We start from the raw sequence: 23,758 nt of genomic DNA, 5'->3' as shown, positions 1-23,758 counted from the left end.
GATTTCCTAACTTTGCATGCCAACAGCCATATTATTTACAGGTATCTATGCTCAGCCCAGTGACGTCTGTCCCCTTTTTTTTTTTTTTACCCCCAGCCATGTCCAGTTACTTGTTCATTGTCAAGTATGAGTTCCCTTTGGTCATCCAGGCTTTCCTGCACATTGAAGATAGTTCTGAGTGAGTATTTAACCGTCTGGTCTGGTGGGGTGATGTGTTCAAGGATTGTCAGGTATTATCGTGGCTGCTCCGGTATTGCAGGTGGTCTGCCTTTGTCGTTAATCCAGAAACCGTAAATCCCACTAAAGGTGTGACGCAGGAAGGATTGTTCTGTGCTGTACCTTCTAATGGGTGCACCTCTGTTGTTTTTTTTTTTCGTTGTTTCGTCTTATACAATTTCTTGTATTAGGAATTTGTTAGTTTTCGCATACTCCTTGGGGTCAGAGCGCAGGGTCAGCCATTGTACAGCGCCCCTGGAGCAATTGAAGGTTAAGGGCCCAGCAGAGTAGGATCTCTTTGGGATACCAGCACAGATCCTTAGCCTCAGAGCCACCACTCTGCTCTATTTTATCACACTTGTGCAAAATAAATGTTCCAAAACAAAGTTCTTTATCAAAACTATTAAGTCGTATTGTAGAAGAGTAAAGTCCGGGATGGGATAAACACAAACCAACAAAATAATCAACTGGAAATGTGACCCTGCTGCCCATCCAGGTCGATGATCTGCTTGCCCACAGGGTCTCAAGCGCCTGATGTCTCTCCCACTCATTTCCCAAAGACTTGCCTTCTCCTACTTTCTACTGTATCTTGCCCATGCCACCTCCATGCTTGAGCTTTTGTGCAACTGACCACCCGACTCCGAACTCCAAGGCTCTCTAGCCAAGGGCTTCCTTGATGTCTTGGAGCTACTAAGGATGTAATTAATTCCCAAAACCACTTTCAGGATGAGGAAGGTGATGTTACGGGTCAGGCCACATGTTATAGTCCTGAGGAAACACATAAAGATTTATAGCTTAAATAGTTATAAGAAGAACACTTACTGGGGACAGGAGGACAAAGTGTGGGTTTGAGGCTCCAGTGAGCAGATGGCTTAGAGCTGAGAAGAGTCGGAGGTGTCTCCAAATTAACAAAAGTTTATGAGGGAGCGCCGAAAGAGCATTAAGGGTTCCGGGAAAAAACATAAAGATGATGCTTAATGGAGGAAGAGGGGAGAGGAGAGAAGCGTGTCTGTCTCAGATTGTGCATGCAACATAGGGGGATTCATTTGAGTGAGGAGTGTGGCACGTGGCCGGCACTACAGAGCGAGCTGTCATTGGTAAGAATTAATGTGGCAAAGGGACTGGTGGGGACAACTGGGTTGCTGGGATTGTCCTAGAAGTGGTGTCTACCCGAGGGGAGCAAGTGTAGAAAGCCCTAGTTGTGGTTGGAGGGGCATTCTTGGTGAGCTGTGTGCTCTCTTTTGTTTTGTATATAACATTTGAAATCCTTTTTTCTCTTTGGTTTAATAAATATATATATTTTTTGGCTATTTGCGTGATTTTAGTTTTTTTGAGAAGGTCATCAGGACTGTGTTTTTTGTAGATGACATACATGGATTTTTGGTTTAATTTATGTTTGTACTCCCTTTAAATCAAACGCTTACTCATTTTTTGCTGTATTCTTATTGTCTGTGTCTGGAGTTCCTCCCACCACTCACCTTCTTGGGTATGGCTCCAGATGCCAGGAGTCTAAATGTGTGCCAGGGTTTGCAAGGTATGGGACATCACAGAAGACCAGAAACTCCTGTGGTCTTCTTCGCAGAGCTCCCTATGGTAACTCCGGGTCTGTTTGTGTCCCTAAAGTGCCAGCCATACTTGTTGACACAAGTGTTGTTTACTCTCTAAACTCTCTCATGAGTCCCACTACTTCCATATAGTGCTCCCCTTCTACATCCCGGGTGTCCTGTTTAACAATGGAGTGCCGTCATGCTTATCCTGGTACTGTTGACTGCAGAACTCTCTTTTTTGCAGTTAGACAATCCTCAAATGGCTGCTGACCAACATAATCACGTAACACGAGTGTGTCCCATACCAATTCTCTCTGTCTTCTGCCCCATTTAACCTTGGCACCACCTTGCTTGGTCAGTGCCCTGTCACAACAAATACAGAGCCAGCTTATCATGAAAAGCACAATACAAAATAGTTTAGGACTGTGACATCACTTTTGTTTTTTTCCTCTCTGACTTTGGCAAATAACCTTGTCAAGGCAGATCATGGGAGGTGCCCCCCTCTGCCAATTGCTATTGGTCAGTCAGTATAGGGGATGGGCGCATTTCTTGCCATGCGGAATCTCATCTGGACTGTGGTGGCAATACTTTGTCATTGAAAAGCTAATTACGGGCACTTTCGCAAGTTTTCGGGAGACACCCACCACTGCTTACTCTTCTATGCCAACTCCTATAAAACGTGACTCGTCTCCCTGTGACTGGCTTATCATTCCAGCCCAGTTTAACCAGCAGTGTGACCATGTGATACCTCAAACTAGTTGTTCTTGAAGTTTCCATGGAGAGCTTTAAGAGGCGAGTGGAAAAAGTGACCTCATTTATTCTTGAAAATTCACACCGCAATGCCGCAGATTAGTCTGCCATCCTCTCTGCCTCTTAGCATCGTCTGGGTGTAGGCTACCAGTCTGGAAACGGGATAGAGCTGTGTGAGGAGCTGTCTTAGGTAGAGTGAGAAAAGTTGAGTGTAAAGTGGCATATTTTATATTTATCTGTGATCAGCTTAACACAGGCCACAATCGATAGGAAACTTGGATCTCTTTCACTTCAGTCCGGACTTAACTATCTCTCGAGGAGCCAATACTGTTCTTTTCCTATTTCAAGGTTTCAAAGACTCATAGTCAGTCAGACAGTGCTGCCCAGTGCTGGTCTTAGGTCCTGCTACACTCCAGAGTCCTTTTTCCATACCAGCTACCAGACAGCCATTGTAACCCCTTTTACGATTCATCTGTCAGGTTTTCAGTATGTCCTTCCAGGGATTGCCTGCTGTCCGCTCTTCCAAACCCCAGCTCCAGCCATACCGTTCTAACTCAATCCCCAGACTCACAGTCTTATGCTCTTGTACTTACAGAGACACATTGAATCCCCTTCCCAACCTACTGATCTGCAAACGTTGGCAGACTGAGGTGCAACCGTACCTCCAAGTGAATGAGCCTGTGTGGACCGAATGGAGGCCTTACTCATCACTTCATTCTGATCCTGAATTCCATTGCCTCCCCAAGGCGGAGTGGTGGCTCTGAGGCTAGGGATATCGAATCCCGTAAAACGCCAGAAGTGACTCTACTCCGTAGGGCCCTTGAGCAAAGCCCTTAACCTGCAATTGCTCTGTCCTGGGTATGACGTTAATCTGCATCCAGCCCTGCATGTAGGCCCTCTAACCTGCAGGGAAAACCTGAGGGTTGGTGGCAGCATTGTCACTCCAGCCACCGTAAGAAACCTCACACTGTTCCAGTGTGGTGCTGTGGTGTCACCCTCTGCAATCAGGTCCCAATCCACGTGCTTTGTCATGAGGTGGGTGCAGCAGCGTACTAGCAGTGCATGATGCCAACCTCTCCATGGTCTGCAGTGCATCTTGATGACGCTTGCTGCTCTGACCAGATCCATTAGGACACTAGCTTTCTGTTCTTTTCTCCACCTTGTATCTCCAGTCTTGTTGACCATTGCTGTAATGTCTGATAGCCTGTTAGTGGATTCATATTCCAAAGCAGATGCAAGTCATTTTAAAGCTGATGTTTAATCCATTGGATTGGATTGGTAAAGGCAGTGTTAATGTTTGTGATGTGCCATCTGTTGGAATGACAAATGCAATGTATGTTATTACTGCAAATGTTTGTGATGTGTCATTTGCCAGAAGGACAGAAAAATACACAGACATAGAGACACTTATTCTGTAAGTAGCTGTGCTTCCCGCCTAAGACAGGCTGAAATGTAACTAATCAATATAAACCTCAGCATTTTCTAGTTTCCCATGCACTTTATATCCATCCATCCATTATCCAACCCGCTATATCCTAACTACAGGGTCACGGGGGTCTGCTGGAGCCAATCCCAGCCAACACAGGGCGCAAGGCAGGAAACAAACCCCGGGCAGGGTGCCAGCCCACTGCAGGGCACACACACACACACACCAAGCCCACACTATGAACAATTTAGGATCGCCAATGCACCTAACTTGCATGTCTTTGGACTGTGGGAGGAAACCGGAATACCGGGAGGAAACCCACGAAGACACGGGGAGAACATGCAAACTCCATGCACTGTATATGTCTGTGTTATATGCTATTTGATATGGAATTGGTGAAAGCAGTGTTAATGTTTGTGATGCACCATCTGTTGGAATGGCAGACACAATGCATTTTATTACTACAGATGTTTGTGATGAGCCATCTGTTTAAATGACAGAGGCATAGCAACCGTGAGGACGCAAAGATACACAGACACACAGACACTTATCCTTTAACTAGCTGTGCTACCCGTCTGAGACAGTCTTCAATCGAAGTAATCAATGTAGACCTCAGCACTAACATATGAAAATGATCACACCATGTGTATGTCTCGATTAAATGCTATTTGGTATGGAATTCGTAAAAACACCATCTGTTGGAATGAAAAAGGCTACGATTTTATTACTAAAAATGTTTGTGATGTGCCGTCTTTTAGAATGACAGAGACATAGCAACCAGACAGACACACAGACAGACGTACAGACACTTATTCTTTTATTGTCCTTTAATTAAGGTGGTTTCTTAAACCTGTTTGACCTACTTCGGGTATATTATATTATATTATATTATATTATATTATATTATATTATATTATATTATATTATACATCCATCCATTTTGATAACCTGCTTATCCAGAGCAGGGTCATGGTGCAACTGGAGCCTGTCCCAGCAATCATTGGGCAGGGCACCATTCAGTCTTAGGGTGAACACATACACATACTGTATATTGTATTATATTATAAATTAATTTTTATTATCGGCCTTCTATTTTCATGACTTTTGGTTTCCTGTCTCCACAGTGAGTGGTACCTGAACGGAAATTACCTGGTGGTGATGGTCTCGGTGTGTATCATCCTCCCACTGGCCCTCATGAAGCAGTTGGGTAAGAACATTCAGACATTTTGATTCACTGTCACACCAACCACTGGAGCATTTTCACACCTTAGTCTGCACATTTACTGCCTGTAATGTTTTTTTGTTTGTTTGGGTGGCATGGTGGCACAGTAGTCGGAGCTACTGCCTCTAAAGTCCAAAAGCTCAGGTTCAATTCCCAGTCCGGCCACCCTCTGTGGCTTTGGCGTGTGCTCCTCATATTCTTGTGGCTTTCTTTCTTGATGACACACATACATTTTTGTGACAAGTGTGTCCATGAGTGTGCCCTGTGATGGACAGGTAACCTATCCAGGGTTGGTTCAGGTCTTGCATTCAGTGCTACTGGGACAGACTTTGGTTTTTTTGTGACCGTGACGTGGACAAGGGGGCTTACGAAAACAAATGGGCCGGGGATTCTTTTTTATATAAGCAGATGATTCAGTTAAGTGTCACTTCTCATTTACAGTGATGACTTGTGTAGTGTTTGGAAAGATATCAAAGACATAATGACATGGAGTTGTTTAATCAAACTGACATGATGATATTAAAAAAATAAACATTGGCCAGTAGAGAATCGTTAGGAAACACAAGCCTGATTGTTAAAATAGTAGATGTTAGCTGAATGACATACAGATTGGTGGGCTATAGTAAAACTAAAGGAATCAAAACATGGAGTGTTTTTAGAATTTATAGATGAAGATCCTCCTTTCAAATGTGGAGTAAATGAATAGATCAGTCACTTTTCAATTTCCTTTATTCGGGCAAACGTGCAGGACCATGGCAGTTCATATCAGCAGATTCAAGGGTCTTAAAGGCTTCTTATCAACCTCTGATACTGACGGCTGCATGAGCGGAACTGACGTATTCCTCTTTTATGTGCACTCACTCAGCAAATTCTCTGGACGATTCTCCAAATACTGAGTAGGACCTCATTTTGTTCTCATAACAGCCCCGATTCTTCATGCCATGGATTCCATGTGATGTTCCTTTGAGATTCTGCTCCATGTCAACAATTTCTGCAGACTGGTCAGCTCCTCATACATGCTGTGAATCTCCCGTTCCACCACAGCCCAGAGATGTTCCATTGGATTCGGATCCGGTGACCGCAAAGGCCACTGAAGAACACTGAACAACAATGACATGTTCATGAGACAAGTTTGAGACGCCGTCAGCTCTGTCACGTGGTGCATTGTCATAGCCATTAGAAGATGGGTAAATCGCAAGATAAATGGTTGCACCTGGCGTGTCTTCTTCATCGATGTGACCATATGGACATTTGTCAGAAGTAATGAGATGATGACTCTTTAATCTGGCATGATGATTCTCCATATTGCGGCCTAGATGTATCTCTCTGTCTGCTTCAAGCAGATTAATTATGATATATCAAAGAAGAGGCTCATCTTCATTTTTTGTGGCCATGAAGAGCTGCTCATGGTCACCAACAATAGGCCGTGGCATTCAAGTGATTATTCTTTAGAATGAACGGACCCAAAGTATGCCGAGAAAATATTCCAAGTACACCATTACACCACCAGCATCACCCTGGACTGTTGGCACAAGGCAAGTTGGGTGCATGGATTTGTGGTGTTGGCACCAAATTCTGACCCTACCATCAGTGAGCCTCAACAGAAATCGAGATTCATCAGACCAGGCTACGTTGTTGCAGTGTTTAACTGTCCAGTTTCGGTCAGCCTGTGCCCACTGCAGTCTCAGCTTTCTGTTCTTGGCTGATAGGAGCGGCACATGACGTGGTCTTCTGATGTTTGTAGCCCATCCATCTCAAGGGTCAACGCATTGCTGTTCTGTTCTCCGCAGTTGTACAGTGGGGTTATCTGAGTTACAGAACCAGTCTGGCCATTCTCCACTGACCTCCCTCAAACACATCTGCTGCTCACTGGACATTGTTTGTTTTACGCACCATTCTAAGTAAGCTCTAGAGATTGGTGCGCGTGAAAATCCCAGGAGGTCATCGGTCACAGAAATTCTTGTGTGACGTGCCACGGTCGACAGCACTGAGATCCCATTTGTTCCCCATTCTAGGCTTTGATGTGAACATTAACTGAATCTCCTGTCCTGTATCTGCAGGATTCTGCTGCCACATGACTGGCTGATAGGTTCTTCTGGGTGGAATTCATTGTGGGCACACAGCAGTAAACTATGAACATGAACTCCACTGGCCTACTAACCTCAGTGCAGCAGCATGCTGATTAGATAGATAGATACTTTATTAATCCCAAGGGGAAATTCACATACTCCTGCAGCAGCATACTGATACAAACAAAACAATATTAAATTAAAGAGTGATAACAATGCAGGTATAACAGACAATAACTTTGAATAATGTTAACGTTTACCCCCCCGGTGGAATTGAAGAGTCGTATAGTTTGGGGGAGGAACGATCTCCTCAGTCTGTCAGTGGAGCAGGACGGTGACAGCAGTCTGTCGCTGAAGCTGCTCCTCTGTCTGGAGATGATCCTGTTTAGTGGATGCAGTGGATTCTCCATAATTGATAGGATTAGGTGGCTTTCTTCTGATGGACGAAGTCATCCTCCAGTTGTTGGCACATTGGCATTTGGTGCCAGGCTTCAGATATCCTTGCACCCTCGTCGAAAGGTGGGCAAGCAGACTGAGAACTCGTCTTTAAATAATAAGCCAGAAACTTCACGTTGAAGTAAATCCCGTTTCTCAGATTGCCGTAGTCCACTATCTAGACGTCGCCACCAAATGCAAATGAGCCAAACAGTAGACATGCAGCATCTCTGCCTGTGCTGTGACCCCTTTCCTGGCATTATGGGGCAGATTTTAATTAATAAAATGAAGACACCACTGCGTGCTATCAGGAATGAAGGCAAAATAATCTTTTATTTGTGGAGGTCGCCTGCAGGATGCTGCTGACTGCCAGCCCTTGGATTCTCGGTGCTGCTGTGAAGGCCTCAGGCTCCCTCTGACCTTACAGTGAAACAAGCCGGTTACAAAAAAAGAAGGGATGGAAGCTGCTGGAAAAGATTTCCTTCATTTCACAATCAAAGCAGCCCTGCTGGGCAGAACTTGAATTTCTGGTTTGTGGTTCATTGGTCCAAGCAGCAAATCTCAATCTGCGAGTTTAGGCTGTTTGAAATGTGTCACCCTAAGTGACTAACCTAGAAGAGATTTCCTGTAATTGTCCCCATGGGGAAACTGGAAACTTTACAGACGCTCAAGAGAAGAAGAAAGTATATATATATATATATAGAATATTATAAGAGATTAGGCAGACCACGATAAAGAGCTGGGGCACCACCCGATGACCCTGTATAATTAAATAGCAAATACAAATTGTGAGTGGTCTCCCCTCGACTTTCTCATATACTCAGATATGGGGATGGATATTTGAGGACTAAACCGCAAGACAATGATTGTATTTTTATATCATGTACATTAAAGAACCATCAACAACAAATCAAATCAGATTAATAATATACTGAACAATTATTATAAAAGTAAAGTTGAATAAATCTGACTCAGCAGCTGCATGAATAAAAGGTAAAGTACCAATTCCAGTGGAAATAGCCTAAAAGTTGATAGAAATATACGTTTTGTACCTAATACTTGTATGCAAAATTTGGTTGACCAAAGTGAAAGCATACTCAAGTTATTATGTTTACATACACACACACACACACACACACGCATACAGACAGACACACAGATATAACTCCAAAAATGGTATTTTCAGACTCAAGGAGGTCTAAAATATTAAGATTCATCAAAATCTCGAAATCGAATTTTTGGATGATTCCAATACTTTCCCTATACTTCGTATATGAGAAAGTCAGGGAGGTCTAAAACATCGAGATTCATCAAAATCTCGAAATCAAATTTTTGGACGATTCCAATACTTTCCCTACACTTCGTATACGAGAAAGTCAGGAAGGTCTAAAACATCGAGATTCATCAAAATCTCAAAATCGAATTTTTGGACGATTCCAATACTTTTCCTATACTTAGTATACGAGAAAGTCAGGGAGGTCTAAAACTTCAACATTCATCAAAATCTCGACATTGAATTTTTGGACGATTTCAATACTTTCCCTATACTTTGTATACAAGAAAGTAAAAAGAAGCAATAATTGCAAAGAATGTCTTTTCAGATGGGAGTTCCACAAAATGGACAACCTTCCAGCCATATGTCCTTCTGGCAGGAAGAGGCGGGTCCAGGTGGACAGACACCAGAAATGATGTCAGAGATGTTACAGCTGTCAATCATCTGGTCTTTAGTGGGAGGGAGGGAGACAAGAGTCATTAGAGCACAGAGCCAACCCCTGGAGTGGTGGGTAATTACGATGGGGAGTCAAGCTAAAGTTAGAAAATGGGATTTATTAGAAAATGGAACAAACTTTCACAAAGCTGATCATGTCATTTCTCAATGGAGTCTCCACCCTTCTCAATGCACTGGCGCCACCAGCCTGGAAGTGCTAGCAGAATAAAAGGCTTTGTCTTGTCCTCGCCACCATTCGTGCACCCGAGTTATTGTCGAACACTGCATGCAAAGGGGTACTACAGTCACTAGTACAAGTTACTGTGACTTGCTGGAGACCACCGTGAAGCGTGCTATTCTGTCCAAGCGGCCAGGACTGCTGTCTCAAGGAGTCCTTTTGCTGCCCACACACTGCTAAGAACACCAAGGCCTGCCTGGAGAAACTGAAGTTTGAGGTATTGCCACATCCTCCTTATTCGCCAGATTTGGCACTATGTGTGTGATTTCCACCTTTTTGGACCACTAAAAAAAACACCTGGGTGGTCGTCGATTCAAGACAGATGACGACATGAAGAAAGTGGCACAATTGAACGGACACAATTTTAAATAAAAGGTTTAGTCTTTAAATTCCTTCTACAAAGGTGTTGAAAAGACACAAAGCAAACACAATACCACTCTTTAGTCTCCTTTTCCTTCTCTCCTTCCTTTCCTCCAGGCAAACTTCATTCACTTCCACCCAACTCTGGCTTCCTGTATCGAAGCGGAGCCACCATTTTTATTTAGAACCCAGGAGTACTTGCAGCTTGCCACTGACTGTCCCCGACTCACTAAGACTGACTGACAATCGCTGGAAAAGCCATGTGATGTGACCTAGCCTTAAGTGGGCCTTTTCTGTAAACGCAGAGACAGGGGTGAACATGGCACCTTCACTTTCTCTACAGCACCACATACAGTACTGCTGGTGGCTCGTTTTACCATAGGCCTCTGTCTGTATTCAATTTTTTAAATGAAACAAAATGGCGGAAGACCTGCCTCATGTTGCTTCTTAACTCTTTGCTTCTCTTTGTTTCTCACAGGTTACCTCGGATACACCAGTGGCTTCTCCATCAGCTGCATGGTTTTCTTTCTCATTGCTGTAAGTCTGCTGGGTGACTTCTATCTGGGGGGGGGGGGGGGGGGGGCAACAGGAAAGGCCTGTTCTCTGTGTTATGGATCCCAGAAAATACTGCGGAGCAGGAGTATAATGTTGCATAACATAAAAATAGCCTGGCCAAAGTTAACTAAGGTCATCAGTGTCCAAACTTGGATGAGCCACCCAATGCAAGATGTACAGTCGGCATGTTTTATGCACATTAAGCAGAGGCCAGTGGAGGGGCACAGCACTATACAGGCTTGAAAACCCAAAGAAGCCCTCACTGAGTCCAATTTCAGTTTGGCCGCCTTGCTGATTTCTGATGCGATTTTCACACAGGCGAGAATCTTAGCTATTAGCTAAACCGACTGGCTTGATGGACTGAATGGACTCCTCTTGTTTGTCAAATTGTACCAAATGTAAATAAAATGTTAGTTTATATCGTAAAAACTGTTGAATATAAATCAGGGGATGTTTTGCTGAGACTTTATAACACACTAGTGAGGCCACCTCTGGAGTACTGAGTGCAGTTCTGGGTACCAATCTACAAGAAAGACATAGCGGCATGTGAAGATGTGCAGAGGAGAGCAGCCCAGTGCATCCTGGGACTTCAGTCTGTGCTGCTGTGACACAGTTACACAATTCAACCCGTTTAGTCTTGAGCAGTGGACATTATGGGGAAGTACATTTAGGACTGATGCCAGGAAGCATTTCTTTACACCAGGAGTTTTGGGAATCTGGAGTTGAAATAGGAACCTTGACAACCTTATAGAAAAATCTGAATGACATGATGGGACAACTTGGCTCTGATGTTCCCATGCTTGTTTGGTTTGTGACCCCATTTTGAAATCTGAGCTTTTTCGTGACCCCAACTTTTTATAATATTGACATTCACTTCCTATTCAATACATTGCTTAATGTTTTTTTTTAATTTTTAAATATTTTCTTGCAACCTCATTAGCATATCCTCCAACTTGCAGAGAAAACGTGGGGGTTGGCGGCAGGATTGGCCCTTCAGCCACCGTAAAAAAGCCTCACGCTGTTCCATTCCTTTCAAAGTACTGTGGTGCTCAGGTGTCACCCGTTGCACAACTGCACTCAGGTCCTAATTTGTGATCCTGGGTTGGCTCACTGTGTGGTGGGTGTGGCAGTGCTCTGTATCGGTGAATATTCCCAACATCTCTCTCTCTCTCTCCCTCCATTAGCATATCAGGTGACCCCACTTGATACATTAGCATATCAGGTGACATGATACATTAGCATATCAGGTGACCTCCACTTGATATATTAGCATATCAGTTGACCCTCCCCCCCACTTGATACATTAGCATATCAAGTGACTTGATACATTAGCATATCAGGTGACCTCCACTTGATATATTAGCATATCAGGTGACCCCCCCTTGATACATTAGCATATCAGGTGACCCCCCCACTTGATTTATTAGCATATCAGGTGACCCCACTTGATACATTAGCATATCAGGTGACCCGATACATAAGCATATCAGGTGACCCCACTTGATACATTAGCATATCAGGTGACTTGATACATTAGCATATCAGGTGACTTGATACATTAGCATATCAGGAGAGCCCCTCTTGATACTTTAGCACATCAGATGACTTGAAACATTAGCATATCAGGTGACCTCCACTTGATATATTAACATATCAGGTGACCCCCCCCCACTTGATACATTAGCATATCAGGTGACCCCCACTTGATATATTAGCATATTAGCATATCAGGTGACTTGATACATTAGCATATCAGGTGACTTGATACATTAGCATATCAGGTGACTTGATATATTAGTATATCAGGTGACCTCCACTTGATATATTAGCATATCAGGTGACCCCATTTGATACATTAACATATCAGGTGACTTGATACATTAGTATTGTGGACACTTGGGGGCGCTGTTACTCCGTGAAACCCAATAGACAGTTACTCTGGAAGCAGGTTTAAAAGCACCAAGAAGATTTTTAATCTTTTTCTTCGCTATAGTGCCTCCAAAGCACCACATCCACAATACACACACTAATCAACACAATACTTTTCCTCCTCTCCTCCCAGCAAGCTCTGTCACACTCCTTCCCAATTCCGGCTCACTTGCTGAGTCTCCACCAGTCCTTTATATAGTCCTTGACTGGGTCAAATGGAGAGTTGTATTGTTCTTCAGCCCAGAAGTACTTCTGTCCCCTTGACTTGGAAGTACTTTCAGGCTATATGGGAAACAGAAATCCCTGTGTCTCCCTGCAGCGGCACCCACGGTACCCAGCAGGGCTGTGAAGCCGAACTCCATATCCCATGGTACCCTGCGGGAAGCCAGGGCACCACTATGCTGCAGGGAAGTCACCATCTAGCGTCCTGGGTGTGTCAGCCGGGTTGAGCTGCCGGCCGTCCATCACACATATCAGGTGACCCCACTATTAGCTAAACAACGGGTTTGATGGACTGAACGGGTTTGCTTTCTTATGATCTAATGTGACATCGACTCAGTCAGGGAGTTAAAGCACGTGGGCCATCCAACCATAGACATTGTAAAATAATAATTTAATTACTTTATTATATCCGCATTTACAGGGTATGTTGGTCATGTTTTGAATAACTTGAATTAACCCGTATGCGTTACCAGTTAGTGGATATTGATGTTTCTGGTTGTTCTTCTTGTTATATTTGCATATTTCAGTAGAATTCTCATATTAATTTCACCTTTCACCATAATATTTTTGCAGAACTGTAAACTGACCTGCTTCTTCCTCAGGTGATCTACAAAAAGTTTCAGGTCCCCTGCCCTTTTCAAGAATTTCACTTCAACAGTTCGGACATACTCAACACCAGTATGCTTGTGGATTCAAAGAGCAGCCACGCCGAGGATGAGGAGGAGTTGAGCTGCGGCCCTCGTATGTTCACCCTTAACTCACAGGTAACCCACTTGCGGTGGGACGTTCTCTGCTTCTTTTCAGATTGGCTTCATTTCATGCAAGAACAAGTGACTCTGTAATTCAATGTGAAATGACAAACAAACCCCAGCCAGCCACTGTTGTAGACGCCATTTTAAGTTGTTCCTCCATGACACGAGAGTGTGCTCAGCAAAGAAACAGAACAAAGCACTCTGGGTAATTTTACAGAACTGCTTTGCCATCACTCTTGAATTAGAAAAGCCTGAACAACTGAGCAGCGTGTTCCCGGGGTAGTGACGGTGGGGACAGCCAGCTGCTTGCTTTGAGGTTGCTCTTCTGCTTCGTGGCTGATGGTCTTTCTCTTTGCAGACGGCTTACACAGTTCCCATCCTGGCCTTTGCTTTCGTCTGCCACCCAGAGGTCCTGCCCATCTACACTGAGCTTCGCAAGTAAGTATGGCATACGTGTGCTTGAGCAATTCAGAACTGATCAGAGAGAATTAAGACCCCTCACTATTAATGAACAGCGCTCCATGTATGAAATCTTCAGTTTTTTGTCAGTCTGACAGGGCAGACATGTTTCTTGAGAAAGTTGTTTTCACTTTTGTCCAATTTTGAAACCAGAACTGCACTTTAGGAATGCCAGGACCTTACAATCCAACTGAATGGAATGACAGGTTTCAACAGTGATAATGCAATTATGAAGGTTTCTCTAATAACCAATTAGCGTTTAAAATGACCAGTTAGGGCACTGAAGGAAAGGCTGACAAAAATGGAGCTTTGTGGCCATATGTGAATAATAAACAGCAGTCGTTTTGAGCAGTAATAACCAATAGAAACACGAGTAGTGCCTTGGCTATATTTTTTAATCAGTTTAATATTATCTTGATAATAAAAAGTGTCCATTTCTATCAAGAATATGAACATATCTGGGTGACTGTAAACCTTTGAGCGGTAGTATATATGCAGTTGGGGTTCAGTTTTGATAGCAGTGACTGCAGTCTCAAGGTGATTTAGATGTGTTGGTCGACTGAGAAATGACAAGTCCAAATGAAAAATGTTTTGGGGGGAACGCCACAGGGGGCGTTCATCCCCTCATTTAATCAAAAATAAATTTAAAGCAAAACCAGCGAGCTGGGGAGAGAAGCAGAAATCAAAAATGAGCAAAGTAAAGAGTCGCCAGGCTTTCTGAAAAGGTTCCTTCCTGCAGTCACAATCCTGTGGTGCGCTCTGCTCACCGAGTGACACCTCCTTTCGGCCACCCCACGTGACTTAGAGGTGGGGGGCCGGAAGGGGCGGAGTCACTTGCCCTCAGTGGGCCTCTTCGCGGCATTGTGGAGGGAATGGAAGAGGACCTGATTAGCGCCAGTGCCCCCTCTCGTCCCAGAGTGGTATTACATACCTCCAAAGAGGACCCACTGACATGCGTGTGTGACAGCGTGCAAAGCTGTTGTTGGTGTAGTTGTACAACAGGAGAACTGTCAGGAGACGCAACTCACTCAGGGTTATAAGAGACCAAATCATCATCATCATCATCATCCTTGTTTAGGGAACAATACTGTAGCCACATTTCAGCCCAACAGTACAAATCATACCGCATGGCCATGAATTTTCAATTGATTCTTTCTTTCTTTCTTTCTTTCTTTCTTTCTTTCTTTCTTTCTTTCTTTCTTTCATATTCCAGCCCCTCCAAGAAGAAGATGCAGCATGTGTCCAACATTTCCATCACAGTGATGTACGTAATGTACTTCCTTGCAGCTCTTTTTGGATACCTTACATTTTACGGTAAGTGGCTCACCTAAACCATGTTGATCATGACAGTTATTACCGTAGGCAGATCTCTGACTCATGGAGGACGCGGGTCAGTTGGCATTCCAGCTGGAAAGCCTTTATAATGGAAAGATGGAAAGAGACCACCTCCTGGGCATGTGGCAGGACCTGAGGGACATGGTCATAAAAGATCCCTGGGTATCCTTTATAAAGGGTTTAGGGTTTATCCCAATTTCCTGGCTAAATTGCCCACCATGGCCTAGACCTTCTGGCCCCCTAATTGTCCCCAGTCTCTAATTGGCTGTCTCTGTCACCTCTAGCTAATATGTGGTGAGCACACTGGTGCAAAAAACGGCTGCCGTCACATCATCCAGGTGGATGCCACACATTAGCGGTGGCTGAAGTTGCCCCCCACTCACTGAAGCGCTTTGAGTAGTGAGAAAAGCGCTATATAAATGTCAAGAATTATTATTATCTCAACCCTTTTTATAGGAGACAGCAGAATAAAGTCCCAGATAAGGTGCATGACAGATGTTTAAGAGTTAATGTTTAAAAACACAACTGGATCTTGAATGCAGGGTTTAACATCCGGAAGGCAGGCATTGAAGGGCTTATGGGAAATGCACGCACAATGCTGAAAATGGCAGAAGTGCTTAGAAAGAAGGAGTTTGTGGACATGATGGTTAGGTGTCATTTTAGCAGGGTGCAAAAAGTAGCGCCGTCTTAGTTCCTACAATTGGTAACCTTTAGATAGATAGATAGATAGATAGATAGATAGATAGATAGATAGATAGATAGATAGATAGATAGATAGATAGATAGATAGATAGATAGATAGATAGATAGATAGATAGATAGATAGATAGATAGAAACTTTATTAATCCCAAGAGGAAATTAGCATTGTGTTAGAAACTCTAAATTGGCAGGTTACTGTTTAGCTAAGTTGTCCTTGCTGAATCATTTCTTGTGCTTGTGTCAATTTTTTTTATCGGATTGTGGAAGATACTTTTGGTTTGGTGAGCTGATTGCCTAATACTGCACCATTTTGGAACATGGCTACTTCAGAGTGGTAACACATGATCTGCAGAATTGGTTCATCCACCTGAACCTAAACAGGTTCAAGCCCAGCCAGTACTTGGATGTGAGACCATCTAGGAAAAGCTGGGGTTACTGCTGGAAGAGATGTGGGTGAGGCCAGCAGGGGGCGCTTACCCTGTGGTCTGTATGTGAATCTCAATGCCCCAGTGCAGTGACGGGGACACTGTGCTGTAAAAATGGCGCCGTCCTTCACATGTGCCATAAAAGTGAGGTCCTGACTCTCTATGGTCATAAAAGATCCCTGGGCGTCCTTTGTAAAGAGTAGGGGGTATCCCAATGTCCAGCCTAAATTGACCACCATGGCCTAGTCATTCCGGCCCTCTAATTATCCCCTGTCTCTAATTTGCTAACTCTGTCACCACATCAGCACCTAACAGCTCATGTGTAGTGAATGTACTGGCGCAACAATGGCTGCCATCACATCATCCAGGTGGGTGCTGCACATTAATGGTGGTTCAAGTGGCTCACCACTCACTGAAGTGAATTGAGTAGTGAGAAAAGCGCAATGTAAATGATAATAATTATTCTTCTTCTTCTTATTATTATTATTAACCAATAGTTCCTTCATCTGGGAGCACCCTTGTGGTCCCGTAGTGTTCTGAAGACCCTCCATAAACTAGAATGGCTCAGGGTCAATGAGTGGGGGTGATGTGAGATGGTACCCAGTCCTGGGGTTGCCCCCTTCTTTATTAAATGGATTTTTGTCTCTCCATAACCTTGACCAGCAGAGAGCTCATGTGTGGTGAGAGAACAGCCACCAAAATGGCTGCCATCACAGCATCCAGGTGGATGCTGCACATTAGTGGCGGTTCAAGTGGCTCCCCATTCACTGAAGTGATTTGAGTAGTGAGAAAAGCACAATGTAAATGTCAAGAATTATTATTATTATTATTATTATTATTATTAACCATAGTTCCTTCATTGGAGAACAGTTTGAATGTGTTCCCTTGTGGTCCCATAATGTTCTGAAGACCCTCCATAAACTAGAATGGCTCAGGGTCAATGAGTGGGGGTGATGTGCGTTGGTACCTAGTCCTGGGGTTGCCCCCCTCTTAAATGGATTTTTGCATCTTGACCAGAAGAGAGGTCATGTGTGGTGAGTGTACTGGCTGGTCGCATTTCACAAGCATCATGACACAAATGGGGAAATGCAAAAAAACAAAAAACTGACAGTACAGGGTGGTCTTCAAAAGTTTAAAAAAGCCTTCAGATCCTGATAGAGTTTTTGGTGGAGAAAAATAAAAAAAAATGTTGTTGTGTGTCAGTGGAAAGGTCACCAAAGGTTTATGTAAACCTACAGAAGAATGTGTTTGCTTTTGTCCCATGTTGAAGAGCACTTTTGAAAGCCCTGTTAATCTGTAACACCTCTAGGTTAATGGGATTTACATAAAAGCCACGTTCTGTGGCCTGACTTTGGGTATGTGATAAGCGGGGGTCTCTCTCCAAGACAAGAGTGAATCAGCAGAGAAAGGGTCTTCCAGGTGACGAAGATTAACAAACGCTATCTCGAAATCGTAACCTGGAGACCACCTGCCGAGTATGTGGGGACTGAACAAATGCTGGTTCTTCGTATGTATGGTAAGGTGGAGGACATCCGTGTAATCATTCAACATTAGTGTGTGTAAGGTCTACTGTATGTACTTCTCGTTTAGCTGCGAAGGCTTCCCATAAGATGAATAAAAATATAATTATGGCTGTTAAAGAGATTATAGATCCAATAGAAGACAAAGAGTTTCAAAGTGTGTATGCGTCCGGCTAATCTGAGTAACGGCGTGGTATTCCAGCTAGTCCAAGGAAGTGTTGAGGAAAGAATGTTAAATTAATGCCAATGAATATAACCCCAAAGTGAATTTTAGTTCATGTTGGGTGAAGTATATATCCTGAAAATATCTACAGGGCAACCTTTTGAAACAGGACTTTCAAATATCTTTTGGGGTAAAGAACAGAGTTTTACTGACCCGAAGACCGTACGTTCTTAAATGTCCTGATGCGTTATCAACTGACGTTACCTGTCCAGTGACATGTCGCCAGAAGAAAACCCCCTTAGGTGATTCGACACAGAATGATGTCATCCAAATGATGAATACACAGTATAATGTGGAAATAAAATATCATTTTTGGGTGGTGGATTCCTTTAAAACAACAATTGAGCAGCAACTCTGACCAAGAGAATTCATTCTTGGTGATTAAAGTATCTCGCTGTCCATCATATGGTCTGTTATCTTGACTGGATAAGGAAAAGGGGAAGGTGAAAGAAGTAATTGTTCACGTAGCCCAAACTGCTAACTTAGCGTTTCCCAAACGTTTTCTGTTCACGGCACCCCAATTTAAACCATAGTATAGTTTACAGTTCTATAATACACACCTGACGGTTGCAGGGCACAGTTGGTTAGTTAATTAAACGTGAATTATCACAAATGTTTAGAATGGTTTTTCATCAGTTCTTCTCCGAGGTGCACCCTATGGTTGAAAAATTAGTTGACTATGACGACCGACCGCTCCAAAGGAAATATTTGTTGATGTTTTCGTACGTTGTAATTTATATACTTTTTACATTTAAACACACTTCCGCTTCTTCCCACGCCCGCCACTCGTTTGTGGTGCACCCTCTTCATTTTCCGTCCTGGCGTGCTCATTAAAACTTGTCCATGTTTAGGAGGAGAAGGACAACATCTTTTACAAACTGTTTTGATCACAACACCGTACGGATGGGGTTTGATCTTCAATAAATTCGAACGCAGACACAGCGATTCATATACGAGTACAAGACGCCAATCAGAAAACACTAATTTCGACCATGTGACTTCTTTTCTGCACGTTGATTGGCCCTGACTAGTTCATGTATCACAAATGGACCAAGCCTGTTATACTCACGTGATTCTTACAGATCTATGCTTGTCGCCTGACTTCTCAGAATGATACTGTTCCGTCTCGTAAGGGGCACATCATTTATTTTGAATAAAATGAACAGTTAACTTAGAAAAAGGGTTGGACATTGTTATGATAATGGTGATATTATTATTTCTATATATTTTGAATTATTTTTGGATTTGTTACAGTTGCAAAAGATGTCTAATATTGGAATATCTCGTGGTGCCCCACAGATTGGAGCCAACTGTGCTAACTGATTAGAAGGGTACGGGGATTCTGGTTCTGATGTTGCTCGGCTGGGGAGCGAAGTAGAAATAGGCGCACGCCTCCTGACTCTTGTTTTTGGTTTTGTCCTGCAGATAAAGTCGGAGCAGAGCTGCTTCACACCTACAGCAAGATCGACCCCTTTGACACGCTTATCCTCTGCGTCCGACTGGCTGTGCTCACCGCCGTCACCCTCACTGTCCCTATCGTCCTTTTCCCGGTGAGTGACCTCAACGTATGCTGAAGTGTTTGATTTATTGAGGACATTGGCATCTTGCTTTGTTATTTCATTGCACTGCTCTGGGAAGCAGGGTGGCCCAATGGTTGGCACTGCTGAATCTTTGATCTGCTGAGTCTCCCGAGTGTCAGTCCATCAAGAGATCATCATCTGTGTGGAATTTAGAAGTTCTCCTTGTATTGGTTTGGGATTTGTATTTTAGACTAACTGGGTCTGTGTGTGTCCAAGGCTGTCATCTGGCTGGCACCCAACACTCCATGATCCTCATTAAGGAGAGGGGGTGCAAATGTTTTTGAGAAGATACATTTTCCAAAGGGGCAGTGGGTAGCAGTGCTGCTTAACCAGTCCGATGCTCTAAGTTCAAAGTCAGCACCTGTTTGTTGTCTGTGTGATGGTTTAGAAATTGTTTCTATATCTAAATGGGGGTCTCTGAGTGCTGTAGTTTTCCATCCATATTCAGAGAAAAGCCAAGCAAAATGACACCTTTTATTGGCTAACTAGAAAGATTACAATATGCAAGCTTTCGAGGCAACTCAGGCCCCTTCTTCAGGCAAGATGAAGAAGGGGCCTGAGTTGCCTCGAAAGCTTGCATATTGTAATCTTTCTAGTTAGCCAATAAAAGGTGTCATTTTGCTTGGCTTTTCTCTACATTCATAATGGCTAACACGGTACAACACCCTAGTACTACATCCATATTCATAAATACAATGCCTTCAGAACGTATTCAGACCCCTTCCTATTTTTTGCTAAAATCATTTAAATTTATTTTTTCCCTCATCAAGCAACATTCAATACCCCATAGTGACAAAGAGAAACCAGGACTTTCAGAATTTTATGAAATTTATTACAAATTTAAAAAATCGGGATTGCGCTCCCCTCAACTTTCTTGTATACTGAGACAAAGGAAAAGGTCACTTCCAGTTGTGCGATATTTCCCAAATATCATAGCTCTTTGTTTCTCATCATAATGAATTGATAATATCGATACACAATCATTTATCTCGATTTGTAATGATATTTTTGCACTTAGGGAGGTCGAAAATGGTGGTGGAATTTTTTTCATGATTACATATGTGTTATGTAGATTACATGCAAATTTAAAAGAGTTATAGTCACCTAAAAACATAGAAGAAGTGCTAGTATTATATTATTAATATTTGTTGCAATAAATTGCTATAGGTAAAATGGCATTTAGCTACATTTAATTAAAATAAAAATAAAAAAAATATATTGTAAAATTAAATGTATTACCAGGAACGCGATAGGGACGTAGCTGCTTATTGTTCCCATTGCATCTTTATATTCAACTAGCAGTGTAAGCCCGTGCTGTAAAAAGCTCGGGGTCCTAGAAACTATTGAAATTGTCAGAAACAAAATTGAAATGTAAAGATGTGAAGTAATTGAAAAGAACTACTCTGGTCATCTCTCTCCTAGGAAGATTCGTTTTGTCATCTCGCTTGTGTTATTAGCGGCTAAGCGAGTTTCTCTCTCTTTGGAGGTTTCGTTTTGCCGACGTCCTCGTCTCGCTTGTGTTATTAACGGCTAAGCGAGTTTCTGTCTCTTTGGCATGTTTCGTTTTGCCGACGTCCTCGTCTCGCTTGTGTTATTAGCGGCTAAGCGACTTTCTCTCTCTTCAGAGGTTTCATTTTGCCGACGTCCTCGTCTCGCTTGTGTTATTAGCGGCTAAGCGAGTTTCTCTCTCTTCGGAGGTTTCGTTTTGCCGACATCCTCATCTCGCTTGTGTTATTAGCGGCTAAGCGAGTTTCTCTCTCTTTGGAGGTTTCGTTTTGCCGACGTCCTCGTCTCGCTTGTGTTATTAGCGGCTAAGCGAGTTTCTGTCTCTTTGGCATGTTTCGTTTTGCCGACATCCTCGTCTCGCTTGTGTTATTAGCGGCTAAGCGACTTTCTCTCTCTTCAGAGGTTTCATTTTGCCGACGTCCTCGTCTCGCTTGTGTTATTAGCGGCTAAGCGAGTTTCTGTCTCTTTGGAGGTTTCGTTTTGCCAATATCCTTGTCTCGCTTGTGTTACTAGCGGCTAAGCGAGTTTCTCTCTCTTCGGAGGTTTCGTTTTGCCGACGTCCTTGTCTCGCTTGTGTTATTAGCGGCTAAGCGAGTTTCTGTCTCTTCGGAGGTTTCGTTTTGCCAACATCCTCGTCTCGCTTGTGTTATTAGCGGCTAAGCGAGTTTCTGTCTCTTCGGAGGTTTCGTTTTGCCAACATCCTCGTCTCGCTTGTGTTATTAGCGGCTAAGCGAGTTTCTCTCTCTTCGTAGGTTTCGTTTTGCCAACATCCTCGTCTCGCTTGTGTTATTAGCAGCTAAGAGAGTTTCTGTCTCTTCGGAGGTTTCGTTTTGCCAACATCCTCGTCTCGCTTGTGTTATTAGCGGCTAAGCGAGTTTCTCTCTCTTCGGAGGTTTCGTTTTGCCAACATCCTCGTCTCGCTTGTGTTATTAGCGGCTAAGCGAGTTTCTCTCTCTTCGGAGGTTTCGTTTTGCCGACGTCCTCGTCTCGCTTGTGTTATTAGCGGCTAAGCGAGTTTCTGTCTCTTCGGAGGTTTCGTTTTGCCAACATCCTCGTCTCGCTTGTGTTATTAGCAGCTAAGCGACTTTCTCTCTCTTAGGAGGTTTCATTTTGCCGATGTCCTCGTCTCGCTTGTGTTATTAGCGGCTAAGCGAGTTTCTCTCTCTTCGGAGGTTTCGTTTTGCCGAAATCCTCATCTCGCTTGTGTTATTAACGGCTAAGCGAGTTTCTGTCTCTTCGGAGGTTTCGTTTTGCCAACATCCTCGTCTCGCTTGTGTTATTAGCGGCTAAGCGACTTTCTCTCTCTTAGGAGGTTTCATTTTGCCGATGTCCTCGTCTCGCTTGTGTTATTAGCGGCTAAGCGAGTTTCTCTCTCTTCGGAGGTTTCGTTTTGCCGACATCCTCATCTCGCTTGTGTTATTAGCGGCTAAGCGAGTTTCTGTCTCTTCGGAGGTTTCGTGTTGCCGACGTCCTCGTCTCGCTTGTGTTATTAGCGGCTAAGCGACTTTCTCTCTCTTCAGAGGTTTCATTTTGCCGACGTCCTCGTCTCGCTTGTGTTATTAGCGGCTAAGCGAGTTTCTGTCTCTTCGGAGGTTTCGTTTTGCCAACATCCTCGTCTCGCTTGTGTTACTAGCGGCAAGTGAGTTTCTCTCTCTTCGGAGGTTTCGTTTTGCCGACGTCCTTGTCTCGCTTGTGTTATTAGCGGCTAAGCGAGTTTCTGTCTCTTCGGAGGTTTCGTTTTGCCAACATCCTCGTCTCGCTTGTGTTATTAGCGGCTAAGCGAGTTTCTGTCTCTTCGGAGGTTTCGTTTTGCCAACATCCTCGTCTCGCTTGTGTTATTAGCGGCTAAGCGAGTTTCTCTCTCTTCGGAGGTTTCGTTTTGCCAACATCCTCGTCTCGCTTGTGTTATTAGCGGCTAAGCGAGTTTCTCTCTCTTCGGAGGTTTCGTTTTGCCGACGTCCTTGTCTCGCTTGTGTTATTAGCGGCTAAGCGAGTTTCTGTCTCTTCGGAGGTTTCATTTTGCCAACATCCTCGTCTCGCTTGTGTTATTAGCGGCTAAGCGAGTTTCTGTCTCTTCGGAGGTTTCGTTTTGCCAACATCCTCATCTCGCTTGTGTTATTAGCGGCTAAGCGACTTTCTCTCTCTTAGGAGGTTTCATTTTGCCGATGTCCTCGTCTCGCTTGTGTTATTAGCGGCTAAGCGAGTTTCTCTCTCTTCGGAGGTTTCGTTTTGCCGACATCCTCATCTCGCTTGTGTTATTAGCGGCTAAGCGAGTTTCTCTCTCTTCGGAGGTTTTGTTTTGCCGACGTCCTCGTCTCGCTTGTGTTATTAGCGACTAAGCGAGTTTCTCTATCTTCGGAGGTTTCGTTTTGCTGACGTCCTCGTCTTGCTTGTGTTATTAGCGGCTAAGCGAGTTTCTCTCTCTTCGGAGGTTTCATTTTGCCGACGTCCTCATCTTGCTTGTGTTATTAGCAGCTAAGCGACTTTCTCTTTTTTCGATGGTTTCACTTTGGCGACAGAATTGCTTTCTTTGAGCTTCATGCTGTAGCCTTGCACTTCCGGGCCGGTCAGACGGACAACC

The 23,758-nt window shown here is 43.7% G+C and overlaps 1 protein-coding gene across 3 annotated transcripts in view; it reads left to right on the top strand.

Moving 5' to 3' along the window:
* slc38a3a (solute carrier family 38 member 3a) overlaps positions 1 to 23,758 on the top strand; it is a 121,982-nt gene that overhangs the window by 79,844 nt on the left and 18,380 nt on the right. For all 3 annotated transcript variants that reach the window (XM_028824104.2, XM_028824105.2, XM_051921485.1), the window contains 7 exons: positions 97 to 178; positions 5,064 to 5,146; positions 10,450 to 10,508; positions 13,280 to 13,441; positions 13,788 to 13,867; positions 15,102 to 15,202; positions 19,517 to 19,641. In XM_028824104.2, coding sequence (XP_028679937.1) covers positions 97 to 178; positions 5,064 to 5,146; positions 10,450 to 10,508; positions 13,280 to 13,441; positions 13,788 to 13,867; positions 15,102 to 15,202; positions 19,517 to 19,641 — 692 coding nt within the window. The remainder of the gene's footprint in view (positions 1 to 96; positions 179 to 5,063; positions 5,147 to 10,449; positions 10,509 to 13,279; positions 13,442 to 13,787; positions 13,868 to 15,101; positions 15,203 to 19,516; positions 19,642 to 23,758) is intronic.

Source organism: Erpetoichthys calabaricus, chromosome 18 (genome assembly GCF_900747795.2).
Source record: "Erpetoichthys calabaricus chromosome 18, fErpCal1.3, whole genome shotgun sequence".
NCBI classification, from domain to species: domain Eukaryota; kingdom Metazoa; phylum Chordata; class Cladistia; order Polypteriformes; family Polypteridae; genus Erpetoichthys; species Erpetoichthys calabaricus.
This window is presented reverse-complemented; position numbering and strand designations above follow the sequence as displayed.